Source organism: Calypte anna, chromosome 3, assembly GCF_003957555.1.
Source record: "Calypte anna isolate BGI_N300 chromosome 3, bCalAnn1_v1.p, whole genome shotgun sequence".
In the NCBI taxonomy this organism is placed as follows: Eukaryota; Metazoa; Chordata; class Aves; order Apodiformes; family Trochilidae; genus Calypte; species Calypte anna.
In genome coordinates this window covers 72,444,936-72,463,985 of record NC_044246.1, presented here as the reverse complement: position 1 = coordinate 72,463,985, position 19,050 = coordinate 72,444,936, and the positions used below count along the sequence as shown (strand labels likewise).

Sequence of the window (19,050 nt, the reverse complement as noted above, 5' to 3'; positions counted from 1 at the left end):
TGTATTTTTCTATGTTTCTGAAAATATCTTTAAACAAGCGTTTGGTCCTAAGGCCAGCTAAAGCAAGGACTTGAGAACACGATGGTAGTTGTGTACCTGTGAGAGTTGAAGGGGAGAGAGTGCCTTTGAAAACGGGTGCGCTCAGGCTGTTACAGAGCTCCTTACATGTAACACATTTCTTTTCCGAGTTGGATCCCCCCTCCCGCTGGCAGTGAAGACTTAAACCAGCAGTGCCCGGTCAGCGTTATTCCACCCCTCTTTGTCTTCTTCCTCTAGCTTTTTTTTTTTTTTTTTTTTTCTTTTTTTTCGCCTTCCTACTCTTTAGCAAATCCTTTTCTCTGTCGGTCCTCCTCGCTTTCCCCCGCGCTGCTGGGGAACAATCGCTGCTGATTGAGGTTCACTCTAATACTGGGCTTGAAAACTGGGCTCTTATTTAGGAAGTCATTAATCACATCCCCTCCCCCGGAAAGAGATGGCGGAGAAACCTGTGAATTCCTCGCCCCATCCCCCTCCAGAAATGTTTTGAAACGCTAAACCTCTGCACATTCTGGGCCATATTAAGGTGATACCGCGTTTCCGGCGCACTTTATAATTTGAATGAGACATTAGTAACATGCAGTACAGGCGTGAGCGGCAGCCACCCCTCGAGGGTGCCGCGGCACACGCACAGATACAACACACGCAGCGAGAGGCAGATTTTCCGCCACCACCACCCTACGACCCCACATCCCCCACACGGGACGGCTTTTCTTCAGGTGGAAACGGCAATCAGGTTATACAAATACCTGCCCGTGTTCTGTGCCGAGTGACACAGACGCCTCCCAACATACCAAGCGCATGTCTTTGCACATGTGTGTATCTCATTTGTAAGCATCTTCCGATCGGGTGTGTAGGGGTACCCCGCCTACAGCGTGCACAAGATACCCGAATAATCTCATCTGGCCGTCCGCCTCTGGGTGTATTTTGTTGTTTTCTAGGCTGTATCTAGAAGCACACGGATCTTCCTACGTATTTGTGCGTGCACGGGAGGGCAGAAACCCCAGAATAATACGTCATCTCGATTTCCCGTAAAGAAGCACGCAGATTAGCTGTCGGAAAAAAAAAAAAGGAAAAAAAGAAAAAAAAAAAAGAGAGACGTGTTGGTAATTTCTTGTTCATTCATAAATTATTTTGGTGTGTCAGCCAAGTTGAAATGGCGATTGGCTACTCCTGCCTCCTGCCAACCCCTTAAGGACCCGATGTGAAATTAGTAGCAAGAAAGCATGTAATTGACCAAGTCACGTGTGCGCAGGGGGCCAGAACCGGAGCGAGAGAGAAGGGGAAAAATCAAGAGGGAAAGCACATTAGACCATGCGAGCTAAATTTGCGATCGTTCAAAATCAGCATGTGAGATTAATGCAGAAGACCACTTCGATCCACAGGGAAAGTTTTCATCTCACGAGTTTGGAGCAGAGGGCCCGTGGGGCAACATGGCCGAAGGTTAATTTTCTTTTTCTATTGTTTTACTATGATTTTCGCTAACTCGCGCTGTCCCTCTCTTTTTCCCCCCCCTCCCCCCAACCCCCCTTTTAACCCAACTATGCATTACCCTTTTTTAGCAGCTCGCTCAAGGGGGCTTTCTCCAAACCCATTGTTACCCGGCTCAGAAACTGTTCCGTACCGCCCACCCCGATTCACAACTTGAAAAGCTTTCAGGGGGCTATTGTTTGAATTGTTCCTGTTTGATTAAGCACAGTTGCAGTGGTAGGATGAGAAAAAGGCCGTACACCTGTCCCAACTTTAATCAAAGTTTATTCCGAGGAGAGATGGATACGTGGTGGAAAATAGTGGTTTCGGCGCTGCATGTGCAATAACCCGTTGTGCAATCTACCCAATTTTGCTGCTTCTCTCTCCTCCACCCCTCCTCGGCCGGCCTCCCCCTCGCCCCCCCGCCCCCCCCTCTCCGATCCTGCGCCTTGCGAGGAGAGACTAATTGGGCTGAGAATTTCTGATGAGAAATGGGATCGGTCTTAAACCAGCAATATTCAAGTAAAGTATCGCGTTCCGTTCTGTAATGTGGCTGAAAGATGGAGTTAAATGGAAAAATACACGTATGTACAGAAACGTGGGCTGCTCTGGGTAAAGAGAGAGGGAGAGCCTCCGTACGCACTGTTTCCTCTCTGTAACCTCCGGTGATTTTTTTTTTTCTTTTTTTAAAACGTATTTTGGGGAGAAGGTTGTTTAATTTCGAATTTAGGAAAAAATACGCTTTTTTTTCGCAGTTTGCTCTTTTATTTTGTCTGCCTTTTTTCTCTGTTTCTTTTGTAATAACTTTCATGAAGTCGCAAAAGGATGTTACCAGAATTTAACTCTTTGCTTTGCATCTTGTGTCCCCTTTCCTTCTTTTTCTCCCCTCTTCATCATCATCCTCCCACCCCCACCCCCCCTCCCGCCTTTCCCTCTTCCTCAGCAGGGCGAGGTAAAGGTGGAGACGAGCCGGGAAGTTGCCGGAGCAGGAAGAAGAGGAGGAATCCCAGGTTTTGCACGGAACCGGCCATTGCAAATGGTTCAATGTGAGAATGGGATTCGGGTTCATCTCCATGAGCAACCGAGAGGGAAGCCCCTTGGAGTCTCCAGTTGATGTCTTTGTACACCAAGTAAGAGTGATTTTTTACTTCCATTTCAGCCTGGCACATTGGGTTGAGCTCAGTGGGACTCCGGTTTCACGTGAAGAGAAGTAACCTGTTTTTTTTTCTAGGTATTTAGGTACATCTGTAATTAGAAAAGGTGCCTTAGGTAGTGGTTTTAATGGCAGCATACAATTTGAGTAAATAAGGTCGTTAGATTGTGGCCACGGATTTGTGCAGAAGGATAATGCTGTTTCTTCATACCATCGTCTTTGGTTAAAAACTTATCCTATGCTTATTTTCAAATGCCACACTTCTCTTTAACAAGGTTTATAATTTGTCACCAAGCTGGTCAGGAGTAGATATGCCTTTTCTTGGAAAATGATTAAAATTAAGCTCGGAAACACATAAATAAATGTCGGTTTTCATTCAGAAATTACTTCAATACAATTTTAAAGACTTTTCTTGAAAGCCTCCTATTGCTTTTTAAAAGCTCATCTGATATTAGTTCGTGAAATTAAGACAATTATAGTGTTATTTTGTAGTCATTCAGACCTGAGAGCAGCCCCGTGGTGATACACTGAAGTGTGCATGTGGTTTGGTTGTCTGTTTTTTAAATATTCCTTCCTAGGGAAAAAAAAAAAAAATATATATATATAGCAGTTTGAGAGAGCAGGGGCATGTGGCCCGGTTTTTTAAGCACAGTAGCATGAGTGGTGTTTGTATTTTGAACGTGGAAGCTATGAATGACTTTATGCAAAGGAGTGTCACATGCAAGATATGCACAAAATGATAAAATTAAGGGAATTTTTCCCAAGGTCTGTAGTGCGGTTTTTGAAGAAGGAGCACGTGTAGATTTCCTCTGTTATCTTCTTGTATGTCTCCAGTTGCAATAACGCTATTTTGATTTTAACTTGGCTTCTCTGTGCTCACAGAAAAGCAGTATCATGTGAAGAGACCATTTTGGTAGTGGCTAGGGCCATGTTAGGAAGGCAGAAAGGCGTCTTAACTTTTTTGAGTGGTTGTCCATTTTCTATGACGTTTGCAATGACGGTGGCAGGGGGCTGTTCCATGTTAATGTAGTGATTTCCTTTTAAATCTTCTACTTGATGGCCCAGCCATATTTTGTGATCACTTTAATCAGACCTTTTTAAAGAAGGCACCTTTCGTTAGGTTAGTAAAAAGGTGACTGAAAGCGTACTGCTGCTGTGGTGCCTTGCCTTGCTCCTTTCAGGGGTGGGTTTTTGATGTCTTATATGTACCTTGCGCCTTAAGAGCCTGCACATCAGCTGTTTGCATTTGGATTTATGTACAAAATGTAGAATCCAGTAGTGGACTTAGTAAGTTCTTGCACATCCTGCTTAGTACTGGCACATGAGGTGCCCCCTCTCCTTGCTGTTGCTTTTTCTTTTTAGAACTGAATGAATTAAATACTTATCAAAGAAGGAACAGTCTTCCTCCTGTTTTCCCCCCTTTCTTCCCTTCTTTATACCTTTTTAAATAATGAAATTGCTCTTTAGAGTACAGTAAATTTATAGAGTAAGCCTCTTTTTAAAATTAATTTTGTGCTCATACATCTAATTCCTTTAGCTTCTTAAGTAATAGAAGACAAATACTTTAAGCATAGCAGTGTTGTTAATAGAAAAATGCATTTGGAAACAAAAATATTATATTGTTTCCACGAGAGCTGTGGAGAAAGCTGAACTGCTTGATAATGTGATACATTTAAGTAATGCTGTAATACTAGGCAAGGTGTGCTGTTCCATAGTGGAAAGCAATAATAGAATTTGAAATAATAGAAATAATAATAGAAAACAATAAAAACTATGTGGTAAATTTCAAAGTCTCTATTTTGTTGTGTCCGTGAAGGAGGGATAAGAAGGAAATGTTAGGTTTCTAAGACACAACAGTGTAAATTGCAGTGAAAAATAGCATGTTTCATTGTACATAAACTGTGCACCTCAGTAATTTTTAGTATTACTTAGATATGTATTTACTGAGAGAATTTATTACTGTTCTGCAATGGATTTGGCTTGCAGTAAAGAAAGTGTATGTCTCACCTTTTTCTTTCTGATAAAATTTAAGATATACATAAACTTCACAGAGAGATGGATCTTCTTTCCATCACTCAAAATTGTTATAATTTTTCTGTTTAATGGAAATGGGGAGAAGCAGTATCTATTTAATTTCAGAGCACATTTTAGGGAATTTATATTACTATATAGAATGCTTTGTGTTAGTTGACCAGTGGTAACAGAGCATAAAAATGTCTTTTCATCAGTAATGTTATTTAACAGTGCTGCTTGTAGAACAGTTTTTTGTCTGAACAAGCTATTCCTATTGGTTTCATTAACTTGAAAAATTTGGTTGTGTGAAAAGGCCTTTTCAAGGCAAATATGTTAGTTTATTAATCTTTAGAAACAAAATACTGCTGTTCAAAAGTGCTTTGAAAACACTTCATCATTTATTTGTGTGTACAGTGTTATGGAATCACTATTTCTACAGTATTTGTAGCTACTAGTACCATTTTATAGAATCAGACAGTTTAGGCACAAGAAAGACGCTTCTGTTGCGTTTATTCCAAGTCCTGTTAAAGTTGCCTTGAACGCTGCAACAATATCTTTAGTGCCTTATTTTAGGCTATGCCCAGTTTATATCTTCTTATGAGCGAAAACTTATAGATGTTGAGTCAAAATTCCTGTAGTAGTTTAAACTCATTATACCTAGACTTTTCAGCTTGCAGTAAATAATTTTGCTTTCTTCTTGAAGTTCCATCTTGGTTGTGTACAGATTATAGTATTTTTCTTTTAAGTCAGTGCTTCACCGATTGCATATATTGATATCTTTTTAGATGACAATGCTTTTGTTTGAATTTTTCCTTCACCCAGTGACAGTTCTGTTCATGAAACAGCTGCAGTATTGAGTTTTTAATTCTACCTTTCATGTCCTTCCATCAGCACCGATCATTTTGGTTGCTCTTCTCTGAACTACCTTCAGGTTGTTGTTACCCCTCTGGTAATGAGGTGCATAGAGCTAGATGCATTTTTAGAAACACACAGAAGCACTGTCAGCCATTGTGTGTGTACAATGTAAGTAGGACACACACATAAACTCTTGTTCTTTTTTAGCTTTATTCTGATACAGCTTTGTTACGTGTCCACATCAAACTTGTATCTTTAAGTATTTTGTTTGAGTCATTCAGTGTCATATAAAAGTTACAAAACTACTTAATTTTTCGAAGACATGTCCAGTGCAGCAATGTGCCCAGTCCACTGTTTCTTTTACACAGTAAAAGCTGAGTATTGTAATTTGGACTTTTAATAGGTTAGCATGGAATGAATAATATAGCTTGCTTTTATGATGTGAATCCTATACATAGGGAAGAGCTCTTATCAGATTTTAGAAGAACATCTCTTTGTCAAAGGGCAAAACACACTGAAGGGTTAGAGTGAAACCTTTTGTGGTATCCATGAATAAAGGTCAAACTTCCATGAGAACAGAGAAGAGGATGAAGTTTGTTAAGATTTCTTTGTGTGTATAAAAGTTTATACACAACTTAGGTATGTACAATTTTGGATGCTGGCAGTAAGGCAAAATTGCATTGCAGATTCTTTGCACACATTTTGTATGGACTGTGTTAGAAACATGTCTGTTTTCCTTTGCTGAGCATGAAGCACAGATATTAAATATTATAATGAAGGGTAGGATGCTGTATGTAAATAGATGCAGTTAAAAACATGTTTGTAAATACAAAGGATGGCAATTTTGTGTTCTGCTTCTGAGTAATGTGGTCTTTCAAGATGAGGTGGATTGTTAGTTTAGATGTTTGTTGGGACCTGTCTCTAGTCCAGAATTTTTACTGTATTAAACTATTGATATAGGATTTCTGAACTGGGACCCTAAACATTATCTTGCTTTGGGATCCTCTTTTATGAGATGGGCAGAGGAAGGGAGGAGGGTCATGGGGGAGTTTGTGTATTTTGTTTTCTTACTAACAGAAACATGGTTGAAAAATTTTAGTTTCTTCTGAACTTTCTTACTCTTGCTGCAAGTTACTGGTTTTAATAGTTATTACAAGATTTGCTAAAAATTGAAGAGAGACTTTTTTCTTTTATTGGGCCCTGCACTGCACTATCATTTGTGTATTAGAAATTTTGCTCTTACTGTTGCAAATAGCTATAATAAGGAGGGAGAATTATTGAGATTATTCGGTTATGATTGCTAACAGAATAATAAATGGAAAATTGGACATGTAAGCAGCATTTGAAAAGTCTTTTCCCTCATTCTGATGAACCATCCTTTCTGATGATGTGCCTATTCTTCATATTCTTACTATTTTAGCCACAATAGAACTACTTTTTTACAGGATGATGTTGGGCATGGCACGATACCCTGAATGCTGACTTTCTAATTGTGACTCATGATCCTGTGCTTTTGCAAGGATGCATTTGTTCATCCTGTGTATCTCTTCCATTTCTGCATTACTAGGAGACTGTATAAAGCTACTTAATTGTTTAGGATAACTGGAGGTTCTGGGCAAGTGGATTCAATATTACATTGCTCCTTATTGTTAAATATTACATAGCAGTGCCCCTTTGTAGCACAGAAACCTCCATGCAGAGTATGCTATTACAAACTTGTAATCTTTGACTTCTGCTGGGGACCAGGCAAGCCCAGTCCTAATCAAAACAAAAGTGGCTAGCAGGACTTAGGGAAGCTGAGGAAGGAAGCAAATGGAGAGTAAATGTGTGTCTGCAGTGAGCATGTGTATCAGAGATCTGGCAGAGAGCAGACCTGTGCTAAAAATGTGTGTGTCAACATCTGCTCAGCAGCTTCAAGGCACATCGAGTCAGTAATGGAGACTGTTGGAGATCCGGATCCAAGCTTTGGAACTTGCCAGTAGTGGTCAACCATACAGAGAAAATTGACTTTAAATTACAGGGACCATGGATTCGTGGTGTGGAGTGGTACAGCCTTGTTTAGGATTTTTATAAAATTTATTTTGACTACTGATTTGGCCCAGTCCTGCATTTCAAGCCCTACCTATGCTTGTATAGACAGATGGCAAAATTACTTCCACTGTGAGCTTGATGGTTTAAGATGGCTGTCTGAAGAAAACTTGTCATTTGGGTATGTAAGTTATGGAGCTGCCATTTGTGGAAATATCATCCAGATTTCATGTTAACATCTAAACATTATAATGCATTTTTATTGATAGATGTATGTAGCATTTGATTTAATGGCTGGCAAGTCCTATTAAGCCAAAATGGTGTTGAATCAGATCAGGTATTGCAGACATTTAAACATTAAATTTAGAAAAAATCTCAAATGTCTCAAAGACAGAGGCTTGCAATGAGACTTTTGAATTATGAGAGATTTCTCTCTTTGGCCGAGCAGTAAGTACACCCTTTCCAAAGTATGCAATACTCCTGTTTTCCAGGACTGAGGAAGTTGTGCTCAGGGGTTAGGATGCTGGAAGGAAGAGGATATTTTGTCTAGGGCAAAAACATTAGATATCAAAGCAGATATATGAACTAAAACTAAAAGGGAAGATGAATGTGATTGGGAAATACTGTTATTGTCACTTGTCCTGGTTTTGCAACATTACTGAGGGCAGTGAGCATATCTAAACCTATCCAGAGGCTTGTTTCAGATTTTTTACAATGGATAGTTCCATGTAATTATTGTTTGATTAATCTTCCTTATGTAACCCATCTCAGTAAAGGCCTGCCATCTTCCCCCCTAATTATCAACAGATGTAAAATTAGGCTCACCAGTTTCTACAAAGGTGTATGAAAGTGACCATAAAGGTATAATTTAATTAAGAACTTAGGAACCTAGAAACCAGAGGGTAAAGGCTGTTTATTATGTTTTTTAAACTAACACAAAGAAATAAGGACATACTGTTTACTTCTTTCATTCTCTGTATTTAAGGATGCTTTTTTTCCTCCTCCTTAAAATCAGCTGAAAGTTATCACAACTTTATAAAGAGGTATTATGTGATACTTAGCTCTTGCAAAGGGACAGTACTCAGGACAGATCTGGACTGGCTTTTGCTTGCTGTATATCACTAGTGGGTGAAATCAGTGAACCCTTAAACTGCTTTTAAATCGTCAGAGTAGCAGTGAATCTCTGCATGGAAGGTGAGGAAGTGCCTCTGACAGCTCAAGCATATTTATTCGGAGAAACTGGTATGCAGGCCTTTCCTCAGGTTATTCTGTCTGGTCTTTACTTAAAATGTGGGGTTAACTGCTTGGGAGATGGATAGGGGGAATTCCTGATCCTCACTCGAGATGGCCCAGCTGCCTGCAGAGCAGCTGCTGACCTGCTGCATGTTACAGCTTTGCATGTTAAGAAAAAAATCCAAATCAGCGCCAGTTTTCCGTACTACAGTGGAGTGTAAAACTTGCAGCAGTTTCCCAGCTGCTCCACAAGCAGCTGAGCTGGCTTTGCAGTAGCAGTGTGGTGAACAGGTGGAGGTTGATACTCCTACAGCCAACCTTCTTGGTGGGAGTCCTGTGGCCATGATTTTACTTAAAAAGCTCATGTGGCAGCAGTGCTGCTGCTAAACTAAGCTACAAGAGCCATTAAAGCACTCTCCCTGTTGGGTGAATGTAAGTGCTTGTGAAGTTGCGTGGCAAATCCTGCTGAGGAGATTTTGGTTTTCATATCTGATTTTTTATCATTATTCATATCAGAGAAACGCCACGATCCCCACAAATAAGGGTGGGCAGTGTTGGCACCATGGAATGGTGGCCATGGATGCTAACAAGCAGCTGCCAGGGTGAGGTGAACATTTAGGAGGAGGGAAAGAGTTGGAGTTAACACATAGGAGGAAGCTACTGTTGCAGAAATGTGAATGATACTGTAGTGTCCTCTGGTGCAAAATAAAATACTGGTGTTACTTTCAGCTAGAGATGGAGAGACAATGAAAGTGTTTTCACAAATAGAGAGATGTGGAAGACTTTTCAAGAAAAGGGGCCCTCGTGGGTATTGGAATGAATACAAGCATCTGAGCTCTCCTTGGAATTGAAATGTTTCAGAATTTTTTTCTAGGTTACACTTCAGTTCATTCTTACATGTTTCTGTTTTTTCTTTTTTCATGTTTTATCAATTGCAATTAAGTTGTGGCATTGAAAAGTATTGAACAGAAGTTTTAAAACAGCACTATTAACAAAACAAAGCACCCAAAATAGTAGAGTTGTTTTTTTTTTTTGGTTTTTTTTTTGTGACAATAATTTGTTTCTTACCTCTACAGAACAAGATGTTATTTACATGTTCGTAATAATTAGATATATCTCTTCGGCAGATAGGTGAAATCTTAATGAAGTTAGTTGATAATCTGAAAACTATAGCCCCCTAGTTATTCCATGTGTGTAACTTTGGAAATTAAATACTTCATTACATTTGAAAAGTTATTTGTCTGCGACTATGTAGAATATTGTTGTTCCATTATCAAGGCAGGAGCCAAGAAAAAAACACAGGTACTTTCTATCCCAAAGGTCTAATCTAGTGCTAGAATTAAGTGTTCTGGAATGAGGGAGACTGATATATTTGTTCTGGTTTTGTTAGCATCACAGGTTAAAATTCTTAGGATCACCTGTTGAAATTGTTTAACAGGTAAAATGTGAGTGCATGTATAACCAGTATTTGGACTGTATGAGTTTGTAAAAAAAATCTAATATTCTGCAACTATTACAGATATTATGATGCTCTGTTAAAAAAAAAACCAAAAACCAACCAACCAACCAAAACACTAATGTAGGTATTAGAGTCAGAAGTGTGTACCTCTCATAAACACAGCTGCTAGTGGCTTTCCCATCAAAGATAATCTGTTCCCAGAGAAAGCCCTCTTCTAATTAGTCATGGTAATTTACAGGTATGCAGGAGGGCTTGTTTTTTCTAGATTGCTTTTATTCTAGAGCCACGTGGGGCTACTTTAACACTTGTGTTATTATTTTCTTGGCTTACAGTCATATAAATACATGCACCAAAATAATCTCTGGGTGGAGAGTAAAAGTAGTGGCCCTTATGTACTTCAGGTAGACTAGAATAACCATAAACTTGTATTTTTTTTAAGTACAGGTGTCTTTTACATCTCTAAATAGTACATATGTGCTATAATTTTAAAAATACTTTATTTAATTTTCCAACTGTCTTTTGCAAGCTAGTAGTCAAAATCTCGGTTCGTTTTATGGGCTGTTTGTAATAATACAATCTCAATGGAAATACAGGGTTTTTAAAAGCCTCTGCTAACCTGTGTAGTAATTTCTGAATATTTTTAGACTGGTTATATTGTAAATTCAATAAATGTACAGAAGTTTTAATCTAGAATGAACCTAATAGACCCAAGATGACTCCTGTAGACTTGGGATTAGGCTTCAACTATTGCCTGTAATTAATAGACAAATAGTACTGTTCTACCCTGTTTCATGTTTCATTACCTTGTCCTAAGACAGGTAGATTGAATATTTTGAGAAGTAGCCATTGTTTACACTGAAGTGGAGCAAGATCAAAGAGTTATTCACAAATCTGTTAGTTACCCTCTCCCCCAGATATTAAAAATAATATTATCAGGTGAATGAAAATTTGAGAATTATTTCAACAGTAAACAAAAGCTTACCTTTATAAAAATCATTACATCTTTTCTTGCGGGTATTACAGACCTGATGGGCCAAAGTCTGCTCAATTTTCTCATGTAAAGTGGTCCCACTGACCTGTCAAGCTTGTTCAAGAAATTGGACAGCATTAGGAGTAGACTTTAAGTCTCTTACATGAATGTACTTGGAAGTACATAGTTAGCATCTTTTTTTTTCAAGTGCTTAAGTGTGCTTTTTGTGCTCAAAAACTTGAAGGCCATATTACGATCTGAATTGTTTCCTCCACAGTACCTAAAATGTGTAATAGTAAACTAGGGCTTGGGTCAGGGCTGCTTAATTAGAAGTTAACTGACAATTACACAATTTAATATGATGTGTATACATGAACTTGACATTCATGTCACTTGTATATACTTTTCACTGTTTGCTACTTTTTTGTGCTATGAATGTATAATATTTAATATCTTACCTAAATTCACCATATCACTAACCTATTAGGCAGATCTGCTGCCCTCTGTAGATCTCTATGCTTTGATGCAAAGCTCTTGGGCTGATACTGTTGGAGCTTTGTGCATCTTTCAGTTGAAAAATTGCTGAGTCCCAAATAATTCCTTCACAGAAGTAAAGAGTGGTAGAAGAAGTATGTAACATGGTCCCAGTGTGAAAAAGATCTCATCGTGGGTGTGCAGGAAGGTTTTGTTGAAAGAGAATTAAGTTCACTCTTGCATTGGAAGTGCCTTGGAATCTGGAAGACTTGCTTGGTAATGTAGGGACTGCTGAGGCCACCTGGACAGAGCCTTTGACTTCTGGCAGGGAAAATTGGTTCAGTAGATATTGGGAAAAGTCATGAAAACTTTGTAACTACAGTATTGTGTTTCTGTGTTCACAAGAGGAAGGATGGGAATTCTTCTGGCAGAGCCCTTCACAATTTGCCTTTCTCCTGTTTGGAATATAGAGATCTTACCCAGCTACAATGGGGAGCACTGACTTGCAGGGTAGGGGGAGTAGATGAACTTTCTGTCCAGACAGGAGGAGGTAAATGGTTTATATATTTAGATGCATAAAATGATCTTCAATTACTTGCAAATTCAGTTAATAAAAGCTTACATTTTGTCCCAGTGCTTAATAGCTCTTGACTACAGTGATTAATTTCTCATTTGGCTGCTTCGTTTGTCTGTTTCATTGTTTAGTTTGGGGGTTTTTATGAGTTCTAATTAAAAAAAAAGCATGTTACATTTGTAATAGCTCTATATTAATCAAAATCATATCTGTTTAAGGTTTTAATGTAGCATGTTTTGCAAAAACTGGTTAATGAATGGGAAATGTAGACTGGAGCTAAGCCTGTAAGTAATGCCTGGTTTCTTGTATAGGGGTCTGTGTGGCTGTGGCATGCACACTGACTTTAACTAAAGGAACATTCCTTGGGGCATCCTGAGTGTGATTCTGGTTTAGATAGTGTTGCAACCTAGAAACAAAGATAAAAAAATATGTAATTTTTTTTAAAGTGTTTTTAACTGGCTTCAGGAATAAGTGATAATAGTACTTGTGATTGACACTTCATTTGTGAAGCAGATGCATGAATAAACAGTGTCAGAAATGAAGTTTCTTTATAGAGAACTTTGCATGTCACTATTGAGTTTAAAGAACCAGTCACAAAGAGAGGACTCTGGGACTGAACTGTAGATTAGATTATAAAAGAGCAAAATATTGTCATGGTGTGTTGTCAAGATGAAAATCGTATTCAAAATTCTTAGACAGTATACCTGAAGATGAAATCTTTGCTTAGATTAATTGGAAATACTGTATTATCTATACTAACAAAGTGAACCATCAGATTTTTCTCTTAGCAATGTCTTCAAGAATAAGAAAATAATTTAGCAGAAGTTCTAAACACCAGATTGGGAAATGTTTATTTAAATTCAAAACATTTTGGTTGAGAAGGTTCCTTTAAATTCTATCTATTCTACACTGTCTTCAGTAGAAATTAGACTTTCGTGAAAAATAGAGTTTTCCATTTTATGCAATGCCTTTGCATTTAATGATTACTTACCATTTTTGTAAGACAGCAGATACTTTTCAAAATTAATCTGCAGTCTGCTTTGAGCAACAAAATCCCTTTATGTTTAACAATGTAATTAGTGGATTTGGTTTCCCCCAAAGACTTTTTATGTTCATCTTCATTAATTTCTTTTCATTAAGCAATTACATAATTTTTAACGTGTCATATAATTTTCTTTTTTTATTATTTTTTTTTTTTTACTGCCAGTATTGATAGTTTATTGGAAAGTGATAGCTCATGTAATGCTTGCTTGGGTTGGTTGTTAATCTTTGCACAGCTAATACTTCTTCCTTGGATGCTCATGTCTTTAACTGGTGACATCTGTAAATTAACCAAGATTAGACTGTTAAAATGGCTACAGCTGAAGAATTATCCTCTTGCCAAAGATGAATTAGTGTTCATTATTTGACAGTATAATCAATGCTGAATATTTCCTATGATCTCTTGCATGTAATTAGTATACTTTTTAACATGGAAATCAGTAGGTTTTTATTGTATATAAAGCAGTACTATGCTTATACAGTTATAATTTGCTTTCCTTGTATCCATGTGTAATTTAGTATTTATTATTTGTTACTAGTAGGTCTATTACAAGGGAGCTAAACCAGCACTGGCCACAGTACATGTCATGATATGCACCTATAGTATATTAGATTCTCTTGAAGTACTGAGGTAATTGACATAAGATGATGGATTTAATTGTAGTATTTCTGAATTTAGAATGATGAATATATTCTTTCTGTTAAATTCTTGAAATCTGGTAAACCTTAGTTTTCTCCCTCCATCTGATGTGCATTTTTAAAGTACAGTGTATTTTAGCTACACTTCAAGGACAAAATGTTACAAAGAGATTAAATGTTTAGCCAGGCAAAATCAGTGGAACAGCTGTCAAGAAGTTTATATAGATGCATAGTTTCTCTTAAGGATTTTTTTCTTGTTTCTTTTGGGAGCTTAGACACTCAAACCAGAGAAGTTTGGTTAAATAACTGTAAGGGTGTTTTGTGTGTATACACTAGCATTCAGTATACTTGTTTTTATGTTTCAGAGTCCTTCACAAACTTTTAAATGCCTCCAAAGCTAATTAAATGAGTATTATATGTATGAACTTAACACATATGAATGTTCACATAAATTTATTACAGTGCATTCAGCTTTACCATGTAGCTTAAAAGTAATATGACTCCTCTTTATTTACATCTTTTGTGAGAAAATACTCCACTGGCCTCCTTTGTTCCTTTTTCACCAGTCTTCATTAGTTTAAGCGTAGCTTTGCCATTTTGTGGACAAGTTTGAAATTCCGGGCATTTTGGGTCTGAAAGAGGACTAACTTGGCAGGTAATTTTTTACTGATAATATGCAAGAGCACAAAAATGTGTTCCTATCTATGGCTTCCTCCACTTAACAAGTAGAAAGTTTAGCATGGGGTTTTTTGTTTGTGATATATTCCAGTGGTTTAACAAAGTTAATCGGAATTTTTATGTCTTGACTAGCACATTGTTCTTCTGGGCATGTTTGCATCTCATTGCCAGATGGACCAAAAAAAAGCAAATTACTTCATTTTATTAAATCTGTATGGAGGCAAATTAACAAAAAACAATACATGCCCAATATATGTAAAATACAGAAATCCTTGCTTCCTTTAAAAATCAGTCTGTTGAAAAATACTGATTATGTTATTGTAGAACAATTTTAGCATTTTCCTAGACAAAACATTTTCTTGGCAAAAACAGATTCAGATTTGAAAGGTCCAGTTTCCATTTTACTAAAAACTTTTTTGTAACAGTGTTGCTATTAAAATGCTACCATTAAAAAGCAGAAGATAGTAAATTAGCAAAACTAATTTAGATATTATGCAAAGAACCACAACGAAATATTATGAATGAATACAAGATCTCTTAAATACTTGTATACAAGCTTTGTTTTCATCTTCTGAAGTGTCTGTGGCTATCTCAGGAAACATGTTTAAACAATATATGTCAGCTTGGATTCTGCTGCATAAAGGAATGGCAGAGACCAATGCTAATTGTCACCGTGGGTTTTATATTTGTCAGTCCTCTTCTGGATCAGTGCATTGCAAATCCATATAATTAGTATCTAGAAGGGGCCAGAAGTAAAGATTCTGTGCCTTCATTTTACAGCTTGCCGACAAGACTTGCCTCTTGGCTATTGACATCTCTGTGGTGCTATTGGTCTTAAAAAGAATGAGTTACCATTTTTCTCGTACAGTTGTTACATTTGGTGTGTACAGCTGGTAGAATTCAAGGTGTGTAGGTTGCTTCTGTAAGAGAGTTTGTCTTGGACTTCTCTGGTAATTAAGGGCATGTAGGATAAGCCCTGCTAGTACTGCTCTTCATGAATGAATGGAATCTCTGCCACGTTTTGTTGTTGTTATGTCTACTTTTATCTCAAGTCATCACTGTGAACATAAAGAACAGCAAAACAGTACCACTGCACTGAACAAAACATCTGAAACCCTCATCTCAGCTACACATTTCTAAAATGTAGATTAATTGATCGGCTGGTGTAAAGAGATGATTCAATTCCGGTCGTTTTCATGGCAGTGGCAAGACAGGCAGGAAGACTGTGGGGGTTCATATTTTCAGCGTAGCAGTATAAACCCATATCCGGTTTTAACGCTTAGCTTAAATAGTTTAGGGTATCTGAAAAGGAGGTATCTCGCTGCCTGTCGATACGTGCGTTTGTTTTAGAAGAGGCGGCGTACCTGGGAGCGCCGCGGGGTGGGTTTCGGGGCTGGGCTGAGCGAGGAGCCTCCTGAAGAAGGGCAGTGCGGGAGAAATGCGCACCCTCCCCGCTCGGGTTGCAGCCCCTCCGAGCAAACCGGGGTCAGGGCTGCTCGCTGCCTGTCGCTGCCTTGGGCCATGCATAACCCGGTCCTCCTCGGTAGCTAGCAATGGCCCAAGGAAGTGATTGATGCGACAGATTCAAAGACGTTCGGTTTCATAACTCTCAGTATGGTTTAGATTGTCTCTTAAAAGAAGAGTTAGTTTAGCAGAGAGGGCAGAACGAGGAATGCTGGTTATTCGCTTTGAGAATCGAAATAATGGGATCAAAGATAGCTGAGGGTCTGACCTGTTGGAGAGGGCAGCCCCTTCCGAAGGTAATGGCTGCGGCACTGCGCCCTGACCAGCTCTGCCCTGCCCATCCTCTGGCAGTGCTCCCGCCGTGCCGTGGGGATGATCACCGCTACCCGTGCTGCTGGAGGACCAACTTAACATCCGCCACAGAGCTAATTCAGCTTGTCAAAGACCAAATAATGAATTAATATCAGCCCATGCATATTTTCCATCTTTCCCGGAGGTTTGCTACTATTCATGCCCGTGCCTAGCGCCATAGGTAGGATATGCTGATACGGAGGACTACTGTAAGCACTTCTAAACTGAGCCGGGCTTAAGGCGAGTACCCAACGCTTTGTTCTTATCTCTCTCTTCCATGCAGCGGGGGCCGGCCCGGGGAACCAGGCGTCGCCTGCCCGGGCCCGCAGGAGCCGCGGGGGGTTGCCCAACAAGATGGCGGCGGGGCGGGCGGCCCCAGCGCCTTCAGGCGCAGGCAGGGGCTGTCGCCGCCATTAGCGGTGGCCCGGGGCCGCTTTCGGCTTGCAGCCCCTCCATCCCGGGAAGGCGGCGGGGCGGCCAGTGTCACCATTTGTGCTGATGCCGCGCGGTCCTGCGGAGGAAGGCGCCGGTAAGGTGGCCGTCACACGTGGGCAGCCCAGGAGGCCTCCTCCTCGCAGCAGCCGCGGTGCCTCGAAGAACCGTGCCTTGCTTGCACCTTTAGAGTTCACGGGGCCTTCCTTCCCCGGCCGGGAGCCTTCCCTGCTGGGAACAGCGGTACAGGCGCTCCGTTCCGATGGAGGGGCTACGGGGCTTCGGGATGGAGTGGGGGTGCGTGTCTTGCCCCTCTGTCGCATTAAAACGACTTTGAAAACAAACGCAAGCTCCTTCTAGGGAGCATGTGAAACCCGAGCTAAGTGTTGCGTTTGTTGTTAGCTCTGTTGATCTTTGAGGAAAGGGAATTACCTGTGGGTATGATAGTTAAATCGCCAGTGATTTTCTTAGACCTCTGGGTGAACAGCTCGACTTCCCCTCATGATCAAGCAAAACATGCTACTAAGTAACATGCTGTGTTGAAGTGGTGGTATTGACATAAATATTTGAAATTTTCAAGTGAGTACCTTTCTATGTAACAACAATTTTTTTCTCTAACATGCTAGAACTTTAAAGAAGCCTTTTACCTTGCGGCTTGGAATTTCTCTTTGACTTCTGAGTGTTGTAATGTGACAGCACAAAGAAAGGCTTTTTAAAATATTCAGCAGAATTACTTGCTTTTGTTTTGAAGGAGAACATAGTCCTTCATGCTAAAAAGTAATTCAGAAAGATTAATGATTGTAGGATTCCAGTCTTGCAAACACTTGTTCTTTAAAGTAAGAACTATTCTAGTAGATAAAGGTTTCAAGATTAGGACCTTAAATATGCAAATTTTCTAACCCTTAAAAATGGGGATCTGCTTTAGTCTGGCCTTGGGCAAAGTTCATTGTGGACTCACTGCAAATTTTTTTCTTTGAGTAAGAGTTATGGTTTCAGTGCTTGAAATATTTTTTAAATTGAAGAAAAGATAACAGGTTGGTTTGGTTTTTTTTAAATGAAAAAAAATTTTACTGTGTAAGAAACACGTGTATTTCTTCGGTAATAGCATTTCTGCTGAAAAGGAAATGGCTGAATGTTGTCTGGTTTAGTTGTATAAAAGCTCTACAAGTTTAGGTTCTCTGACATGTTCTATAACATGTCATAGAAAAAAATTTTTTTTTTTTAACAGTTGAAAATACAAAATGTGCTTTTAGGTTATGAGTGGTGAGTAACAAGTCACTACTCTGGGATGTTCCCCCTTTGGGATGAGTTTGCTGTAATTCCATTGACCTCGATACAGTTGTCTTGGTTGCCCCTTCTCCCCCATCAGCATCCAGCTCATGGGAATCTCATTGGTTTTTCTGCTAAGATTTTTACTTGCAAACGATTGTTTTAGATGCATATGTTGTGAAGGGAATTTGTACTGATGGAATCCTAAACTTGTTTTGGTTACTTCGAAATATATGTAGGGATTAAAGTCTACATTACTTGTAGTATTAACTTCAAATAGGTGACACATGGAATGTGTCAAAGTGTTTGTCAAGCAGAAGTATTTCACATTTCAAATACAGATCATTTAGTCTCAGGTTGATTAATTCACGTGTGCTCTCTGACTGTTCATTTTCAACTAAACATAGCATTGCTTTACAAAATGTACATTTTTTTTAACTGCATGCCAGATAATTGCAATATTTAGATATATTTTCATTGGGGTTGGCAACTTACTTTAACCTTTCTATCTTAAACTCTCTGTCTCTTTTTAGGTTAATGTTAAATGTTGCTTCTACAATCCCAACTGGCAGAAATGCTATTCAAAAAATCACAAATCTCTGAGGCCAAAGCATTGTGATTCCATACAAAGGTTCTTTAGGGACCTTTTGGTTGATACATATAAAATTTCATTGCTGTTTTGTGACCCCTGGAACTGTACTACATGGTTATTTTTAAATTATGTAAACATCTCTATTGAAGAAAAAAACTCTCAGTGAAGATGGGGTACCACTCTAGGTTTCTTGGTTGTTTTCTTTCCTGTACAAATCCTTTCTTGCTATAACCCTGCAGTTTCATTATTGCCCTGAGCCACCTAACTATACTTCTGACAGAAGAGGCAATCCTGCCCACTCCTGCCTCTGCCTTCTCAC

The 19,050-nt window shown here is 39.0% G+C and overlaps 1 protein-coding gene across 1 annotated transcript in view; it reads left to right on the top strand.

Annotated features, from left to right (window-relative positions):
- The window catches only part of LIN28B (lin-28 homolog B), an 84,507-nt gene that overhangs the window by 4,937 nt on the left and 60,520 nt on the right, over positions 1-19,050 (top strand). The window contains 2 exon segments of the mRNA XM_030448060.1: positions 2,450-2,479; positions 2,482-2,636. Of these exon segments, the coding sequence (XP_030303920.1) occupies positions 2,450-2,479; positions 2,482-2,636 (185 nt within the window).